This window comes from Oryx dammah, unplaced genomic scaffold (assembly GCF_014754425.2).
Source record: "Oryx dammah isolate SB20612 unplaced genomic scaffold, SCBI_Odam_1.1 HiC_scaffold_2, whole genome shotgun sequence".
Lineage (NCBI taxonomy): Eukaryota > Metazoa > Chordata > Mammalia > Artiodactyla > Bovidae > Oryx > Oryx dammah.
In genome coordinates, this window is record NW_024070186.1 from 47,045,510 (window position 1) to 47,069,230 (window position 23,721).

A 23,721-nucleotide genomic window follows, 5' to 3' on the forward strand; every position below is an offset into this window, starting at 1 on the left:
CTCTTTTTCATCATCAAACTATTTATACCTGGGCTTCTGTTACTTAAAATATAACTAATTGGTAAGTGGGATAATAATAGGACTTTGGTTAAGGAATTCTTGTGGGGATTAAATGACTTAATTGATATAAAATGCTTAGTTCGGCATTTGGCATAAAGGGAGCATGAAATAAATTCTAGTCACTGTAGTTATTTTTATTTCTAGTCACTGTAGTTATTACTGTTATTATAATTATTATTGTTATCACTGAATGGATGACAATTGGTAGGAATTCAGGCACTTCCTGGGTAACTGAATTTTATAATTCCAGTCTTATGAAAACTCAGATTAAATGAAACAACTAACACTTTAGCATTATCTGCATAAGTATAAAAATGGGAGAATAAGGATTAGGATAATATGAATCAAGGAGGAAGATCTAAAGGGGAGAAAACTAAGAAATGCCAATGTTTAGCAGGGCATACACACACAGATTTGCAAAGCAGGAAACTTACTACTCAGAGACACCAAGATCCCTTCTGTTTTGCAACTCAGAGTCTGATAGGCTTGTGTGAGTGACTGCAGTATCTCACAGACACATCAGTCCTAAAAAACTAACCCTGAAATATTTAGTCCCAACCTTTCATAGGTTAAATTATCATTTATTTTATAATGGTTTGCATAGTGCTGGATGAAATCAACTAAATCATTTGTTTATTTCAAATACTTGCAGTGAACTCAGAAAGTGTATTTTGTGTTTCAAAAGATTTCTTTGTCATTGAAAGTGCATGTCAAAAAAATTAAAAAAACAAATACATGAGCTAAGTTCTTGGCTGCTACAGACAGACAATTTAATGTTTTACCCTCATAAATCAGTTACTTGCAAGTCTAACTACCATGATTTTAAAATGTGTGGCATGTATAAATGTTTGTAATTCCTATAAAATCTGTACCAAATATGTATCCAAGGTGATGAAAAAAGTATAATTGCCTTCTTGGACTTCTAGAAAATTTAAGATCATGTATAAAGAGAAATGAGCAATTCAATCTTGTAGCTGAATAAAATGAGAAGTGAATAATATGTACTAGTAATATCAATAAGTCTTCAGAAGGGAGTGCAGGTAGAGTGATAAACTTCCACTGTCATGGCTGGGGTTTAGGCAGACACATCTGGCAGACCACTAGGCTGGCGGGTCAGATGTCTGGGGCTAGGGGTGGATACTAAGAATTCTTCTTGGGACTATCTGGTACATTAGTCTGTGGTGGGGCATAGGTATTTTGAGACCTGAAGGATTACTAGCCTGACTGTACAAAAAAAATCTTCACGACCCAGATAATCACGATGGTGTGATCACTCACCTAGAGTCAGACATCCTGGAATGTGAAGTCAAGTGGGCCTTAGAAAGCATCACTATGAACAAAGCTAGTGGAGGTGATGGAATTCCAGTGGAGCTATTTCAAATCCTGAAAGATGATGCTGTGAAAGTGCTGCACTCAATATGCCAGCAAATTTGGAAAACTCAGCAGTGGCCACAGGGCTGGAAAAGGTCAGTTTTCATTCCAATCCCAAAGAAAGGCAATGACAAAGAATGCTCAAACTACCGCACAGTTGCACTCATCTCACACGCTAGTAAAGTAATGCTCAAAATTCTCCAAGCCAGGCTTCAGCAATACGTGAACCGTGAACTTCCAGATGTTCAAGCTGGTTTTAGAAAAGGCAGAGGAACCAGAGATCAAATTGCCAACATCTGCTGGATCATGGAAAAAGCAAGAGAGTTCCAGAAAAAGATCTATTTCTGCTTTCTTGACTATGCCAAAGCCTTTGACTGTGTGGATCACAATAAACTGTGGAAAATTCTGAAAGAGATGGGCATACCAGACCACCTAACCTGCCTCTTGAGAAACCTATATGCAGGTCAGGAAGCAACAGTTAGAACTGGACATGGAATAACAGACTGGTTCCAAATAGGAAAAGGAGTACGTCAAGGCTGTATATTGTCACCCTGCTTATTTAACTTCTATGCAGAGTACATCATGAGAAACTCTGGACTGGAAGAAACACAAGCTGGAATCAAGATTGCCGGGAGAAATATCAATAACCTCAGATATGCAGATGACACCACCCTTATGGCAGAAAGTGAAGAGGAACTAAAAAGCCTCTTGATGAAAGTGACAGAAGAGAGTGAAAAAGTTGGCTTAAAGCTCAACATTCAGAAAACAAAGTTCATGGCATCTGGTCCCATCCCTTCATGGAAAATAGATGGGGAAACAGCGGAAATAGTGTCAGACTTTATTTTTGGGGGCTCCAAAATCACTGCAGATGGTGACTGCAGCCATGAAATTAAAAGATGCTTACTCCTTAGAAGGAAAGTTATGACCAACCTAGATAGCATATTCAAAAGCAGAGATATTACTTTGCCAACAAAGGTCCATCTAGTCAAGGCTATGGTTTTTCCAGTGGTCATGTATGGATGTGAGAGTTGGACTGTGAAGAAAGCTGAGTGCCGAAGAATTGATGCTTTTGAACTGTGGTGCTGGATAAGACTCTTGAGAGTCCCTTGGACTGCACGGAGATCCAACCAGTCCATCTAGACCAGTCCTAGATGTTCATTGGAAGCACTGATTCTGAGGCTGAATCTCCAATACTTTGGCCACCGCGTTCAAAGAGTTGACTCATTGGAAAAGACCCTGATGCTGGGAGGGATTGGGGGCAGGAGGAGAAGGGGATGACAGAGGACGAGAAGGCTGGATGGCATCACTGACTCAATGGACATGAGTTTGGGTGAACTCCCGAAGTTGGTGAAGGACAGGGAGGCCTTTCATGCTGCAGTTCATGGGGTTGCAAAGAGTCGGACACGACTGAGCGACTGAACTGAACTGAGCCTGACTTTGGGTGAATAGTTGATCCCAGGGGAGAGAGAAAGAATTTTAGATAAAATGGAGCAACATATTTTGCTGAAAACTCAGTATCATACTTTGACGCTGGGAGCCAAGCAAGCTTTCGCTGGCTCTCTACCAAAATGTAACACCAAGGGGAAAGACAGGTATTCTTCCCCATCCCGCATCCTGCCCCATGCTACCGCAGTGGACTGAGGACTAGTGGCTTCTGAAATTTCAGGGGCAGTAGCAGCACAAAGAGACAGAGGTTTCCATCCCAGGCAGTGCAGTATGGGGTCATGTCCATTCCTGGTATCTTCATGGTAGCAGTCATAGAGTTTGCTGGGCTTAGGGTGGTGCACATGGACATCACCACACTCTGCTGTACCAAGAAGAGAATATTGGGGACTTTCAGAAATACTTGGTGTGGGAGCACTTTCCAAAAAGTTGATGCTCCACTTGAGCATGTGGGGCATGTGGCAGTCAAAGCTGGGCCAAGATACTCAAGGACTTCAGACATTTGAGGCTGGGGATATTTGAGTACATATCAAATACCATATATTGTTCTTTGATCCCAAACCACACAAAAGAAAGAAGTTTCTGAGAGATCTAAAACCAAAGGAAAAACCACAAGAGAAGAGAATATTCTGACTGGACTAACTTGATCTCTTTCATTCAAATATGAAAGCATTAACAGAGATGTCCTGATCTGATGCTCCATGATAGTATTTAATACAATTACAAATCAGTCCAGATCACATTCACATTTAAGAAGGCTTTACACATTCTCTGGTGTATTTCATTTGGCATTTCATACTTTTGGAAAACTTCAGATGACGAGCTTTTCCATCAGCCACTGAGAGCAGTGGAACACAGTCCACTCAGTACAGACAGGTTCTGGACAGTTGGTAGTTGGACAAGATGACCAGAGGCACAGAAAACACAGTCTCCCAATGAGACCATAGAGTTGGAAAGAGGCACAAAGAAGGGCCTCCCTGGTGGCTCAGCTGGTAAAGAATCTGCCTGCAATACAGGAGACCCAGGTTCAATCCCTGGGTCAGGAAGATCCCCTGGAGAATGGAATGGCATACAACTCATCTAAGGAGTTTAAAGAATTCACCTGCTTGGTGAAGACACCCAGACTCACCCAATTCAAGTAAGCTTACCTCCAGACACCTAGCGGCAAAACAGAGAATGCAATGTACCTCTCAATACTTAAGTTTCACTTCCCACAAACCATAGCTGCTTTATGAAAATACTTTAAAACAACTCCTAAAACACATCCCCAGGCTCAGCCTTTACACCATACCTTGGAGTATGCTCTTTACTATAACCTCTGTGTGATCAGCCAGGAGGTCCGCGTTGGTAATTGCAGCCAGGGACAGGTAGTTGGACATATTCCTGCACAGTTCCTTGTTGCCTCTGTGGAGGAATTTCACTGCAATGGGGATGGCTAATGCCATCACAGGGGGGCAGTTGTAATTCTGAGGAAATACAAGAAATCAACAAATAATAAGTGGCTCATTCTTCATTCATTTATTCATTCATTCAAAAAATATTTATTGAACTAAGCTCTCAGAGAACAGCTGTGAAAATACAGGGCCCACTTTATTTTCCTTGTATTTGGGAATTCATGCAACTCTTGTTCTAGTTAGAGAGACTTAGAGGCAAATAGGCACTTAATAGCATAGGTGGATGAAGGTCATGATAAGGAAAGTGGAGGGAGATAAGGAAGCCAAAAAGGAGCTTAGTCCAGTCTCAAGAGATTGTCAAGGAAGACTTCCTGGAAGAGGTGACATCTTCACTGAGACCTGCTGGATGAGTAACAGATGGCTGGGGAATAGCAAGACAAAAGAGTAGAAAAAAGTAGACAAAAGGAAAAGCATGTTAGAAGGCAGAGAGATGGGAGAACTTGTGGATCTGGAGAACTGTAAATAGTTCAGAATGGATGATATGGGGTACAGCTGGGAAAACTGGGATAGAAGATGAAAGAGGGGACTGGAAAGGTAAACAGGGGTATGATTATGAAAGGTCTGGCACCCTGCTAAGGAGTTTGGAATTGATCCTTAGGATAATCAGAAATCACTGATGAGAGGAATAACTCAGATTTATACTTGAGAAAAATCCAAGGAATGTTGAATAAGTTGCTACCTGACTGCATCTTAAAAACTAAAGTTTCAGCTAATGAAATTAAAGAGAAAAAAAAAGATGAATGAACCTAAGACTAAACTAAACGTAAGACTAAAAACTAAAGGTATTCTGGATCCTGAAATAATTCTCTTTTTGATGTACTTTGTGATAGAATATCGATATCCTTACATATAAAATAGTGCTATCAGCACTCAATTACCTAATCAGGGAATAATATTTGGAAAATACAAATTGTTTTCTTGCAAATGAATGGTATGCCTTCCTTACCATTGATTATTCTGACAATCAACCCCACTCCTTAGGCTAAGTATAAAGCAAAAGTTGCACAAGTGCACAATGTGTTTGACTTTACATTATTATATTAGAAATAAAAAAGTAGTTTAACTGTTCATGTGGAAAGTGCTTCTATCTTTCTACCCATAGATTATCCCCTTCTAATACCTCCTACAATTCTAGGTTTGTGATAGGTGTTCAATCAACATTTGTGAAGTTGAATAACTAATGAAGAAAATGAAAAACTATAGTGATAGTTGTGATGGGGAACACAATGTGGTGGGAGGAAGGAAGGGTGAAGGGGTGGGAAAGGGCCTGCTGGCTCCCATCCTCTCGCTTGGGTCACCAAGGCCAGCGATGGCCTCCTAGTGATGTCCATTCTTAGCACACAGGACTTCCTCAGACACCTCCCAGGTACTTCTCTAATGAAGGCAATTACACCCTTAGTTTCATGGGTGGTCAAATGACTCAGGCACTGACCAACCAGAGAATCATATTTCCAAGTGGTAAGTTCAGGGATGGACAAGTTACCCAACTATAATGGAGGAGCTATTCAAGGGCTCTGTGAAAGAGATTCTTTCTCTCTTCTGATGTATTCAAAGTGCTGGGAATGGATCAAGAGTAGCTGTCATTTTGTGACCTCAGTAGGAATCTGTATGAGATATGAGGCAACACAGATCTGAGACAAGAGAAATCTGGTGACATCATTTGAGCCCAAGTGTCAGGCTGTGCCTGAGGCCAGTTCTATCCCTAAACGTTTCTAAATGAGCTAATTAAGTCCCTTGTGCATAAGTTTTTTTTTCTTCCCAGTTCCTAGAAACAAAAATATAATAGACTTGATAAATCCTTAATCCATTCTTACAGTTCTACCCATTTTTTAGATTCAAGAATCAGTCTGACTCTTGAGCAGAAAAAACAGGTATTCAACAACCTAAGCTGATGTCCCACTGTGAAGTGAGCCATGATGGAATCTCTGACCCAATTCCTTGGTGACAAATCATGGGTTTATATAGCAGATCCACTCAGTAGGTCTCTGTCCTATTCTTCTGAGAGTTCCTAACATCATCTAACTATCAAAACCAGGGACTGCAGTCAGACTTCTCTCAGACCAGGCTTTATCAAGAGTGTCTCCCCTCCTGGTAATTTGATTAGGCCTGATTAGACTGGGCCACTCCTGGTGTGATGAGCTCTGAGGGATCCCTGGCTGCTCCATGCCCTTCAGCATTACGAGTCTGCATGTGTGCTTGGCTAGGTCTTACAGAACTATTTGCATCCACTGAGGGAAACTCACACAGGGATTTCCAAAAGGCTGGTGCATGATCAGGTGTGCCAGTTTACTCTCTCACAATGAATCTTTCCAGGTCAGGCCCTTTCACATCATCAAGATACAGGAGCCAGATTACTAACCAGAATGTTCACTCATGGGCAGAAGAGCTAATCAGAACAAAGGAATATCTTAAGGGCCATTTCATCTAGGTCAGGTCCTGCTCTATAGCCAAATCCCCATCTCTGGTGACTGGAACTTTCTTGTCTATCAGATTCAGTTTCTACTAGCACCACCCCTTTGACAGTGCTAGGTAAATGTGCCAAAATAACAACCCTATGCTGAGCATCCTCTTTTTGTTGACACACTCTTCAGACCTGTGCTATTAGGAGAGTCAATTAATTTGTCCATTTCCTCCATTATAATCATATTCTATGCCTGCTCCCTTGTGTGCATGTATGCTCAGTTATGTTTGACTCTTTGCAACCCTATGGACTGTCGCCTGCCAGGCTCTGGCTTCTTTGCCCATGGAATTCTCCAGGCAAGAATACTGGAGTGGGTTGCTATTTCTTCCTCCAGGGGACCTTCCCAACCCAAGGATCAAATCTGCGTCTCCTGCATTGGCAGTGGATTCTTTACCACTGATCTGCGCCCCCGAGGTTACATTTATTCAATAAGTTGGAACCCTGAGAATGTCCCAAACCTCTCTGTTTCACCTATCAATTTCTTGAGTTGCCCCAATCTCTCCATGGTGTGTAGGTTTTTGCAAGTTGACCTTTGACATATCTTTGTCCCTGTCAAGGCTGTCAAAGCCCCAGTTTTGAGAGTGGAACACAATCACACAATTCTCAAAGTTTTCCAACAAAGAATATCTTGCTCAAGGTTATTTTATCTTCTCTGAGTCTTTAGCCAAGAACAACTTGCATATGCCTTCCATGAGAGGAAAATATCTCCAGGCATATTTACCTGTAACTTTATGAGAATCCAGGATGAAGGTATTGGAAGTAGAGCTCAAGTGTTTCCTACTAATTGTGAACAGAGACAAGAACTAATAACTAATGCTTTTAAACCTTGGGAATGAGCTAACACTTGCCAGCAACAATGAAAGAAAAGTCTGCCTTAACCATTTTGGTCATATTTTTTTTTACAACAATTCTAGATGTCCTAGAGAAAAATAGTGGGCGGCTATTAAAGTCTTTGAAGTGTGGCTCCAAGTGAAAATTGTTAAAAATTTTTTAAATGTATGTCATTATTAAAAAAATAAAACTCTAACACACTCAATTTTTCTGTTTTCCGCCCTCATATGTCATCTAGAAATCTCTCAAATGACAAGAGGAGTGAAACATTAAGCAAAGAGCAAGTAGTTCATATACACACCAAAGAATTGCCACCAATGGCTCTCAATCTCTAAACAGCGTCTAGATAGCTCCTAGTGTTTCAAGAGGTCATGGGTACTACTGACAGCAACAGGATATGAGTAAAGGGCTAGGAGGCCAAGATGAGGCTGGGCAAGTACCACATACCCTCCTTCCAACGCTTGAGCTTTGCCCTCAAGTTAAGCAAAAGGATTTGCTAACGCAGTAGATCTCAGGTCCCTGAAATAACTTTATCTCCAGGATTATTTGGATTCCAGGAATGCTAATGGTATACATGCAAAGAAAGCCCCCATGATTGCTCATACAATCAAACTACTTTAACACCAACTGTTAATGCCAGAGCTTATGCTAGATCTTGCCCTTCTATGCAGATGTGAGCACAAATGGCATCTGTATCTTCTTACAGACAGTTCAATACTCAGTACTCAGGGAACAATTCAGTGAAATACGGGGTAGAAATAAAGACTTACTCATGGAGACAGTTATATCCAACAATAGAAGCAAAACAAGAGGACTTCATTCTACATTTGCCAAGAGTTGTATTTCTTAACTAGATTAGCACCAGTTTGAGCTCTTGGTGATTTTCCTTTGGAAAATGCACTTTGGGAAGGTTTCCCAGTGTTTTAAAATTGAAAAGAATAAAGCTAAGTAAAAGATATATATATATATATCTGAGGTGATGGCTACTAAAAGTCTCTTTGGCTCTTAGGCCTTGAATTCAACTAAGAACCATAAAATAGTAATCTCAAGAAATATTAAATACCATATGTTAAAATGGCTATTTTATGGTTTTTCATCCCCCATCATGGATTAGGTAATCAAATTTTGGATTTACATATAATGTGTTTGGTTCTGAGCAGTATGGCTATATATAAAATCTAAATTGCATCCACCTAAGTTTTCCTAGTGTATTTTCTGACAAACAATAAGGAAGTGGGTCTCAGAAACCTGAGGCCAGGGGTCCCAGTCTCCTCTCATTTCATGCTGCTGTCTTGTGTGGCATTAAATGATGAACTGGTACTGGGGCCCCCTCCGGGGAGAAGCACAGCTGGTGCAAATGCAAGAAGGCAGTCAAGTCTCCTGAGCTACTATATGTTCATCTGTCTATTCATTCATTCAGCAAGTATTTTGAGCACCTACTATGTGCCATTCCAAGTGCCAGGTGCTGGGCCCACATCAGTGAATACAAATAAATTTCTATTTTGGGCAGGGGGAGACAAGCAATAAACAATGGCTAAAAGAAATAATTAAATGACAGAGTCAATGCTGTTCTAGCATCAACATTAGCATGCAGCGGATGATAATGATGACAATACCAACCAAAGCTAATACTCATGGAGCACTTCCTGTGTCTTAAATTTTTTATGTCTATCCATCTAACCCTTACAACAAACTCATGAGGCAGCTATTCATATCATCTGCATTTTATACCTGAGGAAATTAGGGCCCCAAAATATGAAATGCCCAAGATCACCCTGCCAGTAAATGGTAGAGCTGGGATTGCCTACTGAATATATTTCTAGATGAACATAAGCAGTCCTGCCTCTAAGAGCTGAAAATGAAATGCTCTCAAAACTACCCAAGGCATTTTGTATGGAATGTCAGCCAGGGATAGATTTTGAATCTTCATGCAGCATTAACTAGGAAGGAGGAAATATGAAAACTGAAGTATGGAATCAAAGTGAATGGACAGCGGAGGTCCTTCTATAAAGAAGGAAAAATAGCTACTTGCTAAATTTCTAACAGTGAATTTGGTGACTATTTCCTTCCTCACACACTTTGGCTCCCTCTCTCATCAAATGACCATCAGCAGTATGAGCAGAGGCAGAGGAAGAGGTAAAAGGCAGAGCTTATTTGGCATTAGTTCTGCTAAGCACTTTGGATGGTTGGCGAAGAGGCTGTAAATACTGTAACTAGTAGTGAGAATAAAACTAGGCATTGGTTATTAATATTATGATGGTTGGCCTGTCAGTTCTCTAGTTCAGTTCAGTTCAGTTGCTCAGTTGTGTACGACTCTGCGACCCCACGGACTGTAGCACACCAGGCTTCCCTGTCCACCAACTCCCAGAGCTTTCTCAAACTCATGTCCATTCAGTCGGTGATGCTATCCAACCGTCTTATCCTCTGTCATCCATCCCCTTCTCCCCTTGCCTTCAATCTTTCCTAGCAACAGGTTCTTTTCCAGTGAGTGGCACCAGGTGGCCAAAGAATTGGATTTCAGCTTCAGCATCAGTCCTTCCAATAATTATTCAGGGTTGATTACTTTTAGGATTGACAGGTTGGATCTCCTTGCAGTCCAAGGGACTCTCAAGAGTCTTCTCCAATACCACAGTTCAAAAGCATCAATTCTTCGGTGCTCAGCTTTCTTTATAGTCCAACTCTCACATCCATACATGACTACTGGAAAAACCATAGCTTTGAAAAGACGGACCTTTGTCAGCAAAGTAATGTCTCTGTGTTTTAACATGCTGTTTAGATTGGTCATAGTTTTTCTTTCAAGGAGCAAGAGTCTTTTAATTTCATGGCTGCAGTTACTGTCTGCAGTGATTTTGGAGCCTGAGAAAATAAAGTGTCTGTTTCCATTGCTTCCCCATCTATTTGCCATGGAGTGATGGGACCAGATGCCATGATCTTAGTTTTTTTAATGTTGAGCTTTAAGTCAGCTTTTTCACTCTCTCTTTCACTTTCATCAAGAGGCTCTTTATTCCTCTTCACTTTCTGCCATAAAGATGGTGTCATCTGCGTATCTGAAGTTATTGATATTTCTCCCAGCAATCTTGATTGCAGCTCTCACTTCACCCAGCCCGGCATTTTGCATGACGTACCCTTCATATAAGTTAAATAAGCAGGGTGATAATATATAGCCTTGATGTACTCCTTTCCTGATTTGGAACCAGTCTGTTTTTCCATGTCCAGTTCTAACTGTTGCTTCTTGACCTGCATACAGATTTCTTGGGAGGCAGGTAAGGTGGTTTGGTATTCCCATGTCTTGAAGAATTTTCCACAGTTTGTTGTTATCTACACAGTCAAAGGCTTTGGTATAATCAATAAAGCAGAGGTAGATGTTTTTCTGGAACTCTCTTGCTTTTCCGATGATCCAACAGATGTTGGCAATTTGACCTCTGGTTCCTCTGCCTTTTTAAAATGCAGCTTGAACATCTGGAATTTCATGGTTCACATACTGTTGAAGCCTGGCTTGGGGAATTTTGAGCATAACTTTGCTAGTGTGTGAGATGAGTACAATTGTGCAGTAGTTTGAACCTTCTTTGGCATTACCCTTTTTTTGGGATTGGAATGAAAACTGACCTTTTCTAGTTCTATGAAGACCTACAAGACCTTCTAGAACTAACACCCCAAACAGATGTCCTTTACATCATAGGGGACTGGAATGCAAAAGTAGGAAGTTAAGAGCTACCTGGAGTGCCAGGCAAATTTGGATTTGGAGTACAAAAAGAAGCAGGGCAAAGGCTAACAGAGTTTTGCCAAGAGAACTCACAGGTCATAGCAAACACCCTCTTCCAACAATACAAGAGATAACTACACATGGACATCACTAGATGGTTAATACCAAAATCAGAGTGCAAAATACTCTTTGCAGCCAAAGATGGAGAAGCATTATACAGGCAGCAAAAACAATACCAGGAGCTGACTGTGGCTCAGATCATGAATTACTTATTGCCAAAATCAGACTTAAATTGAAGAAAGTAGGGAAAACTACCAGAGCATTCAGATATGACCTAAATCAATTCCCTTACAATTATACAGTGGAAGTGACAAATAGATTCAAAGGATTAGATCTGACAGACAGAGTGCCTGAAGAACTATGGACAGAGGTTCATGACACTGTACAGGAGGCAGTAATCAAGACTATCCCCAAGAAAAAGAAATGCAAAAAGGCAAAATGGCTGTCTGAGGAGGCCTTTCAAATATTTGTAAGAAATATTTGTATTTCTTACAAGAGAAAAGAAGAGAATGTAAAGGCAAAGGAGAAATACTCATCCGAATGCAGAGTTCCAAAGAATAGCAAGGAGAGATAAGAAAGCCTTCCTCAGTGATCAATGCAAAGAAATAGAGGAAAACAATAGAATGGGAAAGACTAAAGATCTCTTCAAGAAAATTAGAGATACCAAGGGGATATTTCATGCAAAGATGGGCACAGTAAAAGAGAGAAATGGTATGGACCTAATAGAAGCAGAAGATATTAAAAAGAGGTGGCAAGAATACACTGAAGAACTATATTAAAAAGATCTTTATGACCCAGATAACCATGATGGTGTGATCACTCACCTAAAGCCAGACATCCTGGAATGTGAAGTCAAATGGACCTTAGGAAACATCACTACAAACAATGCTCATGGAGGTATTAGAATTCCAGTTAAGCTATTTCAAATCCTAAAAGATGATGCTATGAAAGTGCTGCACTCAATATGCCAGCAAATTTTAAAAAACTCAGCAGTGGACACAGGACTGGAAAAGGTCAGTTTTCATTCCAATCCCAAAGAAAGGCAATGACAAAGAATGCTCAAACTACCGCACAATTGCACTCATCTCACATGCTAGTAAAGTAATGCTCAAAATTCTCCAAGCCAGGCTTCAGCAATACATAAACAGTGAACCAGCAGATGTTCAAGCTGGTTTTAGAAAAGGCAGAGGAACCAGAGATCAAATTGCCAACATCTGCTGGATCATGGAAAAAGCAAGAGAGTTCCAGAAAAACATCTATTTCTGCTTTTTTTGACTATGCCAAAGCCTTTGACTGTGTGGATCACAATAAACTGTGGAAAATCCTGAAAGAGATGGGAATACCAGACCACCTGACCTGCCTCTTGAGAGATCTGTATGCAGGTCAGAAAGCAGCAGTTAGAACTGGACATGGAACAACAGACTGGTTCCAAATAGGAAAAGGAGCACGTCAAGGCTATATATTGTCACCCTGCTTATTTAACTTCTATGCAGAGTACCTCATGAGAAATGCTGGACTGGAAGAAACACAAGCTGGAATCAAGATTGCCGGGAGAAATATCAATAACCTCAGATATGCAGATGACACCACCCTTATGGCAGAAAGTGAAGAGGAACTAAAAATCCTCTTGATGAAAGTGAAAGAGGAGAGTGAAAAAGTCGGCTTAAAGTTCAACATTCATAAGATGGTAATGATGACCCTCTATGTGAGGCAGCAAAAGAGACACAGATGTATAGAACGGACTTTTAGACTCTGTGGGAGAGGGTGGGATGATTTGGAAGGATGGCATTGAAACATGTATACTATCAGGTAAGAAACGAATTGCCAGTCTATGTTTGATACAGGATATAGGATGCTTGGGGCTGGTGCACGGGGATGATCCAGAGAGATGATATGGGGTGGGAGGTGGGAGAAGGGTTCAGGATTGGGAACTCATGTACACCTGTGGCTGATTCATGTCAATGTATGGCAAAACCAATAAAGTATTGTAAAGCAAAATAAAGTAAAAAAAAAAAAAAAAGTTCAATGTTAGGACCAAACTGAAGCCAGGACGGGCTCTAAGGGGCAGGCCTGCAGGCAGTGTAGCTAGACAAATCAGAAAAATCCCCATAGCCCCCCGCCCACGCCAGACCCGAGCCAGTCCAGATAGGGATGCGAGGTTTAAAAGTCCCACGCACGCATATGGTTTAACCAATCAGCTATGCTGTTAACAGAAACAAAAAACCGTCTGTATAAAAATATATATGATTCAGAGCTCGGGGCTCTGGCTTTATTCCACTGTGTTAGATGCAGCCAGGGCCCTGGCTTGAGCTAGTAATAAACCCCTTTATGCTTTTACATTGCTGTGGACGTCTTATTCTCTCAGTTTTGGGGACTCGGACTCTGGGCATAACATTTGGGGGCTCGTCCGGGATCCCTTTAACTGGGAAGAATAACACTCTCCCGATAGAAGGGGTTTCCTCACTTGGAGGAAAGCTATCTGAACACCGGTGTTAAGTTTGGTTAGCCAGTGTAAGACCGAGGCCCAGCTTACGCGCTAGAAGGCAGCTGACTCAGGTGAGAAGAGAGCTCTTGTCAGGCTTAATCGGGGGCGAATTAGTCGTCTTAGCCGGCATAAGGCCGAGGCCCGGCATCGTGCTGGGAAGGCAGCTGGCTCTGTGAACGCCTTGTTGGTAAGATAACATAGAGGGTTAGGAGGGTTCAGGGGGCCCAGGAAGACCTAGTAGTGTGTTCTCGGCCGAGGTTTGTCTCTCCTCTGTTTGTCGCGTCTTTGTGTGTGCCGGCATTGTCACTGCTCTCTGTGTGTTCGTCTTGTCTCCTGTGTTCTATCCTGTAATCACGGGGCAAGAGACTTCCACTCAGTTGTCCCTTATGACTGACCATTTTTCTGATTTTAAGTCTAGAGCACAGAATCTATCGGTGCTGGCGAAGAAGAACAAATTAATAACTTTTTGTAGCGCAGCATGGCCGACCTTCCATGTAGGCTGGCCCTCAGAAGGCACCTTTGACTTGGGAACTGTACACCAAGTCTGAGATATCATCTTCCGACTGCGGATCGGACACCCTGACCAAGCCTCCCCCCTCCTTGGGTAAAACCTTTTTTTGCCTCAACAGGGATTTTCTACCCCTCAGGTGTTGGCGACACATGTAAGAAAAAAAAAACCCAAAGAATCTCAAGGAGCTTGAACCAACAGCGCCACTATATACCCCATCTTGCAGGGGAAATTGTTAGGAGAAGCACACCGATTGAAACCGCCCCACCCTGACCAGGCACCATAGTAACCATTTGCATGAGTTGTTTTATGACAAGAGATCCTGATAAAGAATACGGAACTAATAAGCCTCCACCAACCGGAAGAGTTCGGGAAAGGTTTAAAGGAGACACCGCCTGTACATTGTGAGCCACGCGGCAGAGCGATTCTCCTGGGTTTCTTTACCCTGCTGCTCTCCACCCGGGTGCCCTTTCCCAATAAAATCTCTTGCTTTGTCAGCACATATGTCTCCTCGGACAATTCATTTCCAAGTGTAAGACAAGAGCCCAGTTTCGGGCCCTGGAAGGGGTCCCTCTTCCTGCAACAAATGGTGACTCTGGTGGGACTCTTCTTTGCCGAGACTGACATCCTGACCACTCGGGGTACTCAGGGGCCAGCTTGCCTGCCAATGGACCAGACCCAGCGGCTGCAGCTGGGACCCTTTGTCCCTGGTCTCCTCCTGACGCAGACAACTGGCCAGAGTGCCCCAACCGGTAAGAAACAAGAAACTTTATTGATCTCTCTCCCCTTCCCTCTCTGTCTCCTCTCCTTAACCCTTCCTATCCTTCCCTGTTTTTCTAGTCCCCTGGTCCTAGATGCAAAAATCTGGTTGAAGGGCCCTCAGCCTAAGCTGAGGCTTGGAGACTGATCACCTCCTCCTGGCAGAGAATTCAAATTCTGGTTCTGATTTCTGGTAGGGCCGAGTTCCAGTCCTCCCTTCTCTGGAAGCCTAGGGAAAAGTCCCGTAAGGCCTGGGTATCTGTAGGTGGCAGGAGACCTCTGTAAGGCCACCCCTTTTGCCCCCTCTCCCGCCTCCTCCCCCTTCTTCTTTCAACCTGGCTTCCTTTCCTCCCTTAAAATCTTTGATGTTACAGAAAGGCTTGGTGGGCTACAGTCCACAAGTCACAAACAGTCTGATATGACTGAGCAACTTCACCTTCACTTTGAAGAAGACTGCTGGGTTTATATGTGTGTGTTTTAACTCTGTGATCTGTGTAGTGATTTTTGATGGCCATTTGGCTTTGTCTGGTCACCATGTGGTTTAGACCTGCCGCCATTTGTTAGAACTTGATTTTCTTTCCCTGTGCTTTGAGACCAGGGCTCTTAAAAACACTTATCTAGACTATCTCTAACTCCTGACACTGAGAAGAAAAAAAAAAAGACTTAAAGCTAAATCTTGCACTGTGTCTGTCTGAATATGTCTTGGTATGTCTCTGTCTCCGGGTCATATTTTTGAGGTTAATTTGTATATGAGATCTATTTATTTGGCTTAAAAAAGGAAAGCGCTTACACATCAAGTAATTCTAAATTAAACAATAAATTCCAGGTTCATGTAAACTGGAAAATAGTCAATGTTAAATACCTGATATTAATGTTTGTTTGTTGACTTATTTAATATAGACCTGTCTTAGAGTACTTAACGTTGAAAAATATATATATTTTCATTGTACCTAGGTTTAATATGTTAAATATTATATTTGTTACAAGTTTGTCAACAAGAAAATTACCTCAAGTAAAAAAACTTCAAAAAAAATGTAAATGAGATATGAGCTTTTAGATAGACTCTATTAAAAATAATTATGCTTTAGGAATGTCTGTCTGAAATAGTCTGTCCAAATTGGGGTAACTTGAATTGGGTTGTGCTAAACTAAGTGATGAAAGCTCATTTCCAAATAGAGTAAAATTTTGAAACATTTATTACTGAACATTAGTTTCCTCTTACAAAAAAGCTAAAGAAATTTTGGACTGTTAATGACTAAAAATAAGCTGGCATAAAAACTTGAATTTGGCTTTTCTCTCTGTTAAAAGGACACACTTTCTTCAGATGTTGAACTGCATTTGACAATAGATCTAAGTTCATTTGCCTCTTAAATGGTCTGTTCTGTATTTGCCTCTGAAATCCCATATTGTTACTTTGGCTGAGTAAATAGCTATTGTTTCACAGTGAGCTATAGTCCCATCTGACTGAGTGCTCAAAACCTTTCTGATATTTGTTGACAAAACTTCCTAAATCATTCTATGAAGCACTTTTGGCTTCTAGCTAACTTTGGGGTGCTTCAGAGGGCCCCTGAAGCATCCCAAAGAGAGATATTAAATAGTGTTTGTTTGGTTGGTTAAATTACATAAAAAAGATTATCAAATGAGTAATAAATCTGCTCATATTATAACGCAGGGTAAAGTTACTAATACAGATATCCTAAAAATTATATGGAGTTTTTAACATTCTGATATGTCCTGGTATTTTAATGAAAAACCTGATGACTTCACAAAAATTAGCAAAAAGACTGAATGAACCAGTGAATATGCTTATAACTTTTATGGTTTCTATCTGAAAAATTATGGGGTTAAATCTTATGTTTTCAGGGAGTAGGGAAAATCTTCCTCTCACACGAATTATGACAATACTTTGGTAAAATTAAACATTATAAACAAAACTATTATATTTTCTATCTGACTCCTCCAAAAATTGGAAGTTCTTAGGTTTCCAGTAAGTCTATCAAATGAGTTAAGAAGGTTATCTCACAGATACAAAAATCTCAAGAAATTTTTGAGACCTTAAAAAGGGAAAAATTCACCTAGATTTGTTAGGCAAAATCTGTGATAAGCTTTTGGTGTGAGTTTCCCAGCCCTGTTTTTTTTTTAAAGTTCAGTCTGAGACTCTATAAATGTTTCAGCAAAATAAAAAGCCTATAATCAATTATGGTTATAAAAATCATCAGAACAAAATCAGTAAAAACAGACCTATTTTGCAAACAAACTAGCCTTAATTTGGTTATATTTAATAAAAAATAAGAGTAACTTTAAGGAGAAAAAAGATATTTCAAAATGTTAAATACCAGTTTGTTAATAGAGGTCTACATCTAGTAAGACTCATCTCTTAGATAGTTCTTTGCTGTTATGAGATGTTAATGTAAAATTTAATTGAATTCTTAAAGAACATCCTAAGTTTGTTTCTGAAGTTTATCTCAGTAATCTACCTTTGAGATGCCTCATGACCTGCAACCAGGACTGGAAAAAGACATAATTTAAGGGACCGTCTCCAACATGGATAGAAGGACTTTTTTAATCAGGAAAAACTACACCACACCAGGATGAGAAGATGACGACATCAGAGGTAGACAGCTTCCCCAAGATGCTGGACCTGATTCGTATGATCATTTATGTATTCTTGACTTCTTAGACCTTTACATATAAGTCAAATGCTTTTCTATCATAGGCCTGATCCTATGCTAGTTTCAAAATCAATCCAATTGTTGGGTTTGTGGCCAATAACCTGTGTCTAGTTTTGGGTTATCTTGGTAAATTTCTCTATTACCAGACTTTAACTGGTTGGCCCTGAAAAAATTTACTTAAAAAATTAAATCATACTAAAGATAATCAGTCTAGTGACACTAAAAAAACTGGGCTATGTTCCTTATAGATGGTGCCAATATATAATTTCCCTGAAAGATAAAGATTCTACAGGGCAGACTAAGTCAGATGACCTGAAGATATATTGGGCTACATCTAATGAAAGTTCTTAACATAAGTCTTACTTGTGACTTTACTAATACTGCTAGCTATGTTATTTGTATTTCACCTGTTTTACAAAATTGCTGTTTCTTACACTGTAGGCCTCTAATAAAATAATATATAGTCCCATATGAGATCGATGATGGTAACAGTGTAACTCTAGATATGGCAAGAAGCAACAAGAGGAAATATTTTCCTGGACCAAAAAGCTAGTAAGACAGGTGGTCCAGAGAATTTTAGATACTGTTTCATGGCCTAGTCCAGTAACCGCACATTGAGTGGCCTGTTTACCTGAAAATGGACACTCTCAGCACCATGAGATAAAATGGTCATGAAGTGCCCCCCTCATAACCATGGTCAAGTTTATGAGCAAAAAGGGGCTCTGCCAACTGAAGACTGACACTCGCCATCTGCATCTACAAAGATTAAATCATGGCCGCTGCAACTGCTGACTTTCAATGCCCCTGAAAAGAGTTCAGGGTAAAAATCAGAAATGAGGCACTCTGTGCTCTGGGAAAAACTGGCAGAACAGGCCTTCAGATAGTTAGATCTTTTCAGGAGAAGATTTTATGAGTCCCAATTCTTGCATCTTCTCATATCTAGAAAAACACAGACGTCATTAACAGTAAAATCTGCTTTGGCTATTAAAAAAATAGTTTACAATTAAAAGTCAAAATAGAGTAGCTTTGGTTCAGATATCCTGGGAAATAACTAGGTGATGCTATGGGTGTACTTTCAGATTAGACCTTGTATTGCTAAACACTTGAGTTTTCTGAGTCGTGTCAGGCTTAGATGCCACCATTTTCAAAACAATGTCTGCTGGAAGCTACTAACCTTACTTTTTATAAAACTAGGCAACTGGCTACATGGCTACAAGCCTCCCTGAAGTGCCAGGTCCAGACTGGGTTTCAGACCTATTCTTCTAAAAAGAAATGAGATTAGCATTTTAATCATACAAGACTCAGATCTAAAACTTGGAACTCAGAAATGCTTCCGATTCAGTGTCTATACTCCAAGCTGGGGCAGTCCTATGCCCCATTTTGACAAAAAGTTATCATAGTCATTGTTGCCTAGTTCCCTAAAATTAAAACTGAGCGGGATTCTGTGGGGCTCTGGAGTACAGATCTGCTCTGTGTTCTCCATTTCTTATCTGTAAGATATAGACTTTGTTCAGCCTCCTTGGCCTTCCCTGAATTCCAAAGCATAGATTCAAACAATTGCTACTCAGGAAAGGGAGGGGATACAAAAACAAAAACTATCAAAGGTTGGTACAGCCTCCAGACAGAGTCCTGGTTCCTACTCAAAGAAATATGCATAACAATGTCTTTGAGCCCCCACCCAGGTAAAAGATGGTAACTTCAGACTGAACACAAGACTCTTGGAGCACTGCTCTGTTGCCTCACCACCAACCCATCAGAAGGGGTCACAAACACTGTAACCCTCACCCCAAATGTTGCCTTCTGTTTCCAGGGACCAGAGATGACCATCCTGTTAGGTCTCTTGTTTGGCCCTAGTCTATTTCATCTCTGAGAGGGGCCAACTAAATTGCTGCAAGTACAAGAGTAAAAGCTGGTTCCAGATGTGAAAAACCCCAACTTAGATCAGGTAGAGAGACTTCTGCTCTGCTAGGCAGGCCTACGCCCATACACAGCAGGAAGAAGTTACAGAAGAAAGAGACCTCCGCCCCAATTCCCAAAAAATATCTTGAGTATAAAGTCTCTCAGGGGGCCTATGTGCTGTGTTAAGGGGAAAAAAAAACGTTGTTTTTGTATAAATCACTCAGGGGTAATCAGGGAGTCCCTGGCCAAGATAAAAAAGGGGCTAAATCAAAAAAAGAAAAAAAAAAGTCTCAAAATTAATTTGAGTCCTGGTCCCAACAGTCCCTGTGGTTAACAACGCTAATTTCCACCCTGCTGGGCCCTCTAATAGTGCTACTATTAATACTTACTTTTGGTCCATGCATAATAACTAAGCTTGTTGCCTTTGTAAAAGACCACGTCAATACCGTCCAACTGATGGTACTGAGGCAACAGTATCAGGCCCTGCCCCAAAATAAAGAAAAAGATTCCTCTGTGTAGCTGAAGACAAGGGGGAATGTTAGGACCAAACTGAAGCCAGGACGGGCTCTAAGGGGCAGGCCTGCAGGCAGTGTAGCTAGACCAATCAGAAAAATCCCCGTAGCCCCCCGCCCACACCAGACCCGAGCCAGTCCAGATAGGGATGCAAGGTTTAAAAGTCCCGCGTATGCGTATGGTTTAACCAATCAGCTATGCTGTTAACAGAAACAAAAACCGTCTGTATAAAAATATATGTGATTCAGAGCTCAGGGCTCTGGCTTTATTCCACTGTGTTAGATGCAGCCAGGGCCCTGGCTCGAGCTAGTAATAAACCCCTTTATGCTTTTACATTGCTGTGGACATCTTATTCTCTCAGTTTTGGGGACTCGGACTCTGGGCATAACATTCAACATTCAGAAAACAAAGATCATGGCATCCGGTCCCATCACTTCATGGGAAATAAATGGGGAAATAGTGGAAACAGTGTCAGACTTTATTTTGGGGGGCTCCAAAATCACTGCAGATGGTGATTGCAGCCATGAAATTAAAAGACCCTTACTCCTTGGAAGGAAAGTTATGACCAACCTAGACAGCATATTCAAAAACCAAGACACTACTTTGCCAACTAAGGTCCATCTAGTCAAGGCTATGGTTTTTCCAGTAGTCATGTATGGATGTGAGAGTTGGACCGTGAAGAAAGTTGAGTGGCAAAGAATTGAGGCTTTTGAACTGTGGTGTTGGAGAAGAATTTTGAGAGTCCCTTGGACTGCAAGGAGATCCAAACAATCCATTCTAAAGGAGATCAGTGTTGGATGTTCATTAGAAGGACTGATGCTAAAGCTGAAACTCCAATACTTTGGCTACCTCATGTGAAGCTGACTCATTGGAAAAGACTCTGATGCTGGGAGAAATTGAGGGCAGGAGGATAAGGGTCGACAGAGGATGAGATGGCTGGATGGCAACACCGTCTCAATGGACATGAGTTTGAGTAAACTCCGGGAGTTGGTGATGGACAGGGAGCCCTAGCGTGCTGTGATTCATGGGGTCGCAAAGAGTCCCACACGACTGAGCAACTGAACTGAACTGAACTAGGTGCATTTTTATTTTCTTCAATTATCTTCAGATATGCGTTTATCTGAGAATATAATGTGCCTGTTGGGTGTGTGTAAGGAGTATATTCTCTTTCACAATTTTTCCGGAGACAAAGAAATAAGCATTGGCCAACTCCATATAGAACACTCGTCAGAGGAAGCTGTGGTTTGAAATATGTACTTCCCAATAGAGGCTTGGTTGCTTTTGTAATAAAAGTTGTTTTTTGTGAGCAGCAAGTATTGTTAAGCCCATTTAATAGATGGCGAAACAGAGGCTTAGACAGATAAAATAACTTGTCAAGCACTCATTGATATGACATAAAGAACACCTGACCCTAAGGGCTTCAACTTCCAAACTCTTGTTCTTCTAGCTCTCAGCATCTCCTAAGGAAGTCAGAATTTCAGACTGGCAGATGATCTGAGAGATCACCTTACAGATGTCTAAAGGCATGGAGTGGGTTGCCAAAAGAGTATCACCCAAGGAAAAAGAAACCAGAACTCAGAAAACATGCTTCACACATGTATGGATTCTGTATTAAGGAAGGTATAGAAGTTGAATTCTAGAAGTTTAAAAATTATTTTATGGTAAATGAGGTAAGTTCATACAGTTAGGGACCAAGAAAAGAAACAATTTAAAATAATTCTACTAAAAGTAGACTAGGAATGGACACTTGATGTAGGTTTGAACATAGGTTGAAAAAGAAAATTTAGGGGAAGAAAAGGCAGAAAGTTTGTGTGTGTGAGGGAACTTATTTAGCTTGAAATGACAGTGAAATGCCCAGGGGGAAAAAATGGCAAAGGACATAGGCAGAAGAACTGGTGGGCCCTTGCTTGATTTAGATAGCATGATATTGGGATTGCTTATTTGGGGAGGTAAGGTGGGTGGAGGGAATCTGTGCTTGTATAGCTGAAAATGCTAAGTGGTTGACTTTAAAGTTGATCTACTGTTTTATTTTACTAACACTCACACACACACACAAGAGAATGAGTCATCTGGATTTGCCCATGTTTCCCACAATAACCTATTTCACAAGAAGGACAAAATCTTCTTTTCAATGTTTATTGCACAACAAAAAGTTCCCCTTGAAGTCTGATGAAAGCCAAATGCCAAGGCTAAGACCACAGCCTTGCCTTTTGTTCATGGCAGGGGGTGGGGGGTAGCTGACTTTCTGGGATCACCTCCCCAGGGGTAGCCTCAACAAATTGCTGCACTATGCTCTGAAAAAAGCAGGTTTGCCTTCAGGGCTTTCCGCCTTCCATTATTACACCTTCTGCTGCTCGGAGAGCGCACAATGGGCATCCTGTGCCCACACTGGCCCTACAGGCTGGAAGCATCCACTCTGTGACTCACTTGTCTCTCTGAACCAATATAGCTAACTTTTAGCCCTTTTCTCTGTCCCTTTCCAAAATAGCACTGCTTGTCCACAGGGCCCTGCTCTCAACAGTCTTACAAACTCTCTGACACTGAATCATTGATCAGCAGTGAGTTTCATGTTTGGGTTTGTTTCTTTTTAGAGTCCTTAGCCCATTCTGGAATCTCTACTGAATTAACTGATGATTCCCATACATTGTTCTTGTAAAGGCAGCAAGTAAATTAAATCTAATTATTAATTTGTTTTGTTGTGACTTTTTTTAATTTCAAAAAGTAAAATTCTTTGTGATTAGTTATACATACACTATTTTTGAAATTATTTTCTGTTGTAGTTTATTACAAGATATTGACTGTAGTACTATACAGTAAACCCTGTGCTATACAGTAAACCTTTGTTGCTTGTTGCATATCTATTTTTTAAAATTAGAAATCTAGCATTCTGTTCATACTAAGTCAAACAAGTAGAATCAAAATGTAATTTTTTTTTAAGTTAGGCAAAAATTTGTAAGGTTTCTAAAATATATATTATACATATTATTTATATATATGTATACAAGAGCTTTTCTACTAGGTTTGATAAAGGCTTGCTAGAGAAGACGGAGAAATTGGAAAACATAAACTAAATGAAATGACAGCTCTGATGAGTTTCATGTTTTTATTTGCTCCCCACCACCCCCTTTTCAAGTAGGAGACATAATGCCTTCCCAGAATGAAACATCTCTTTATGTTAGAATGTGGGGTATTTTGGAATGACAGACTGTTCAGTTCTCTGGTCTCAGTCTCATTTCACAAATCTGGACTACTAGACAATCTGTTTTTTCTGCCTGGAATGTTTTCTCACTGAACTTTTCCTACCTGGCAAAACTACCAGTAGTTGCTCATAACTCTTTCAAATTTGATCTCCATCCAGAAAGCCTTCCAGACTATCTAGAACTGTGTTAACACACAGTCATGTGAAGACCCTGAGCCCCTGGAAAGTGACTACTGCAAGGTAATATGTGCTAACACACACAGTAGATGTATGAGACTTAGTATACAAAAAATAAGTAAAATG

The 23,721-nt window shown here is 40.7% G+C and overlaps 1 protein-coding gene across 2 annotated transcripts in view; it reads right to left on the reverse strand.

Annotated features, from left to right (window-relative positions):
- VEPH1 (ventricular zone expressed PH domain containing 1) overlaps positions 1 to 23,721 on the reverse strand; it is a 271,345-nt gene that overhangs the window by 197,408 nt on the left and 50,216 nt on the right. For both annotated transcript variants that reach the window (XM_040247539.1, XM_040247541.1), the window contains exon 4: positions 4,166 to 4,340. In XM_040247539.1, coding sequence (XP_040103473.1) covers positions 4,166 to 4,340 — 175 coding nt within the window. The remainder of the gene's footprint in view (positions 1 to 4,165; positions 4,341 to 23,721) is intronic.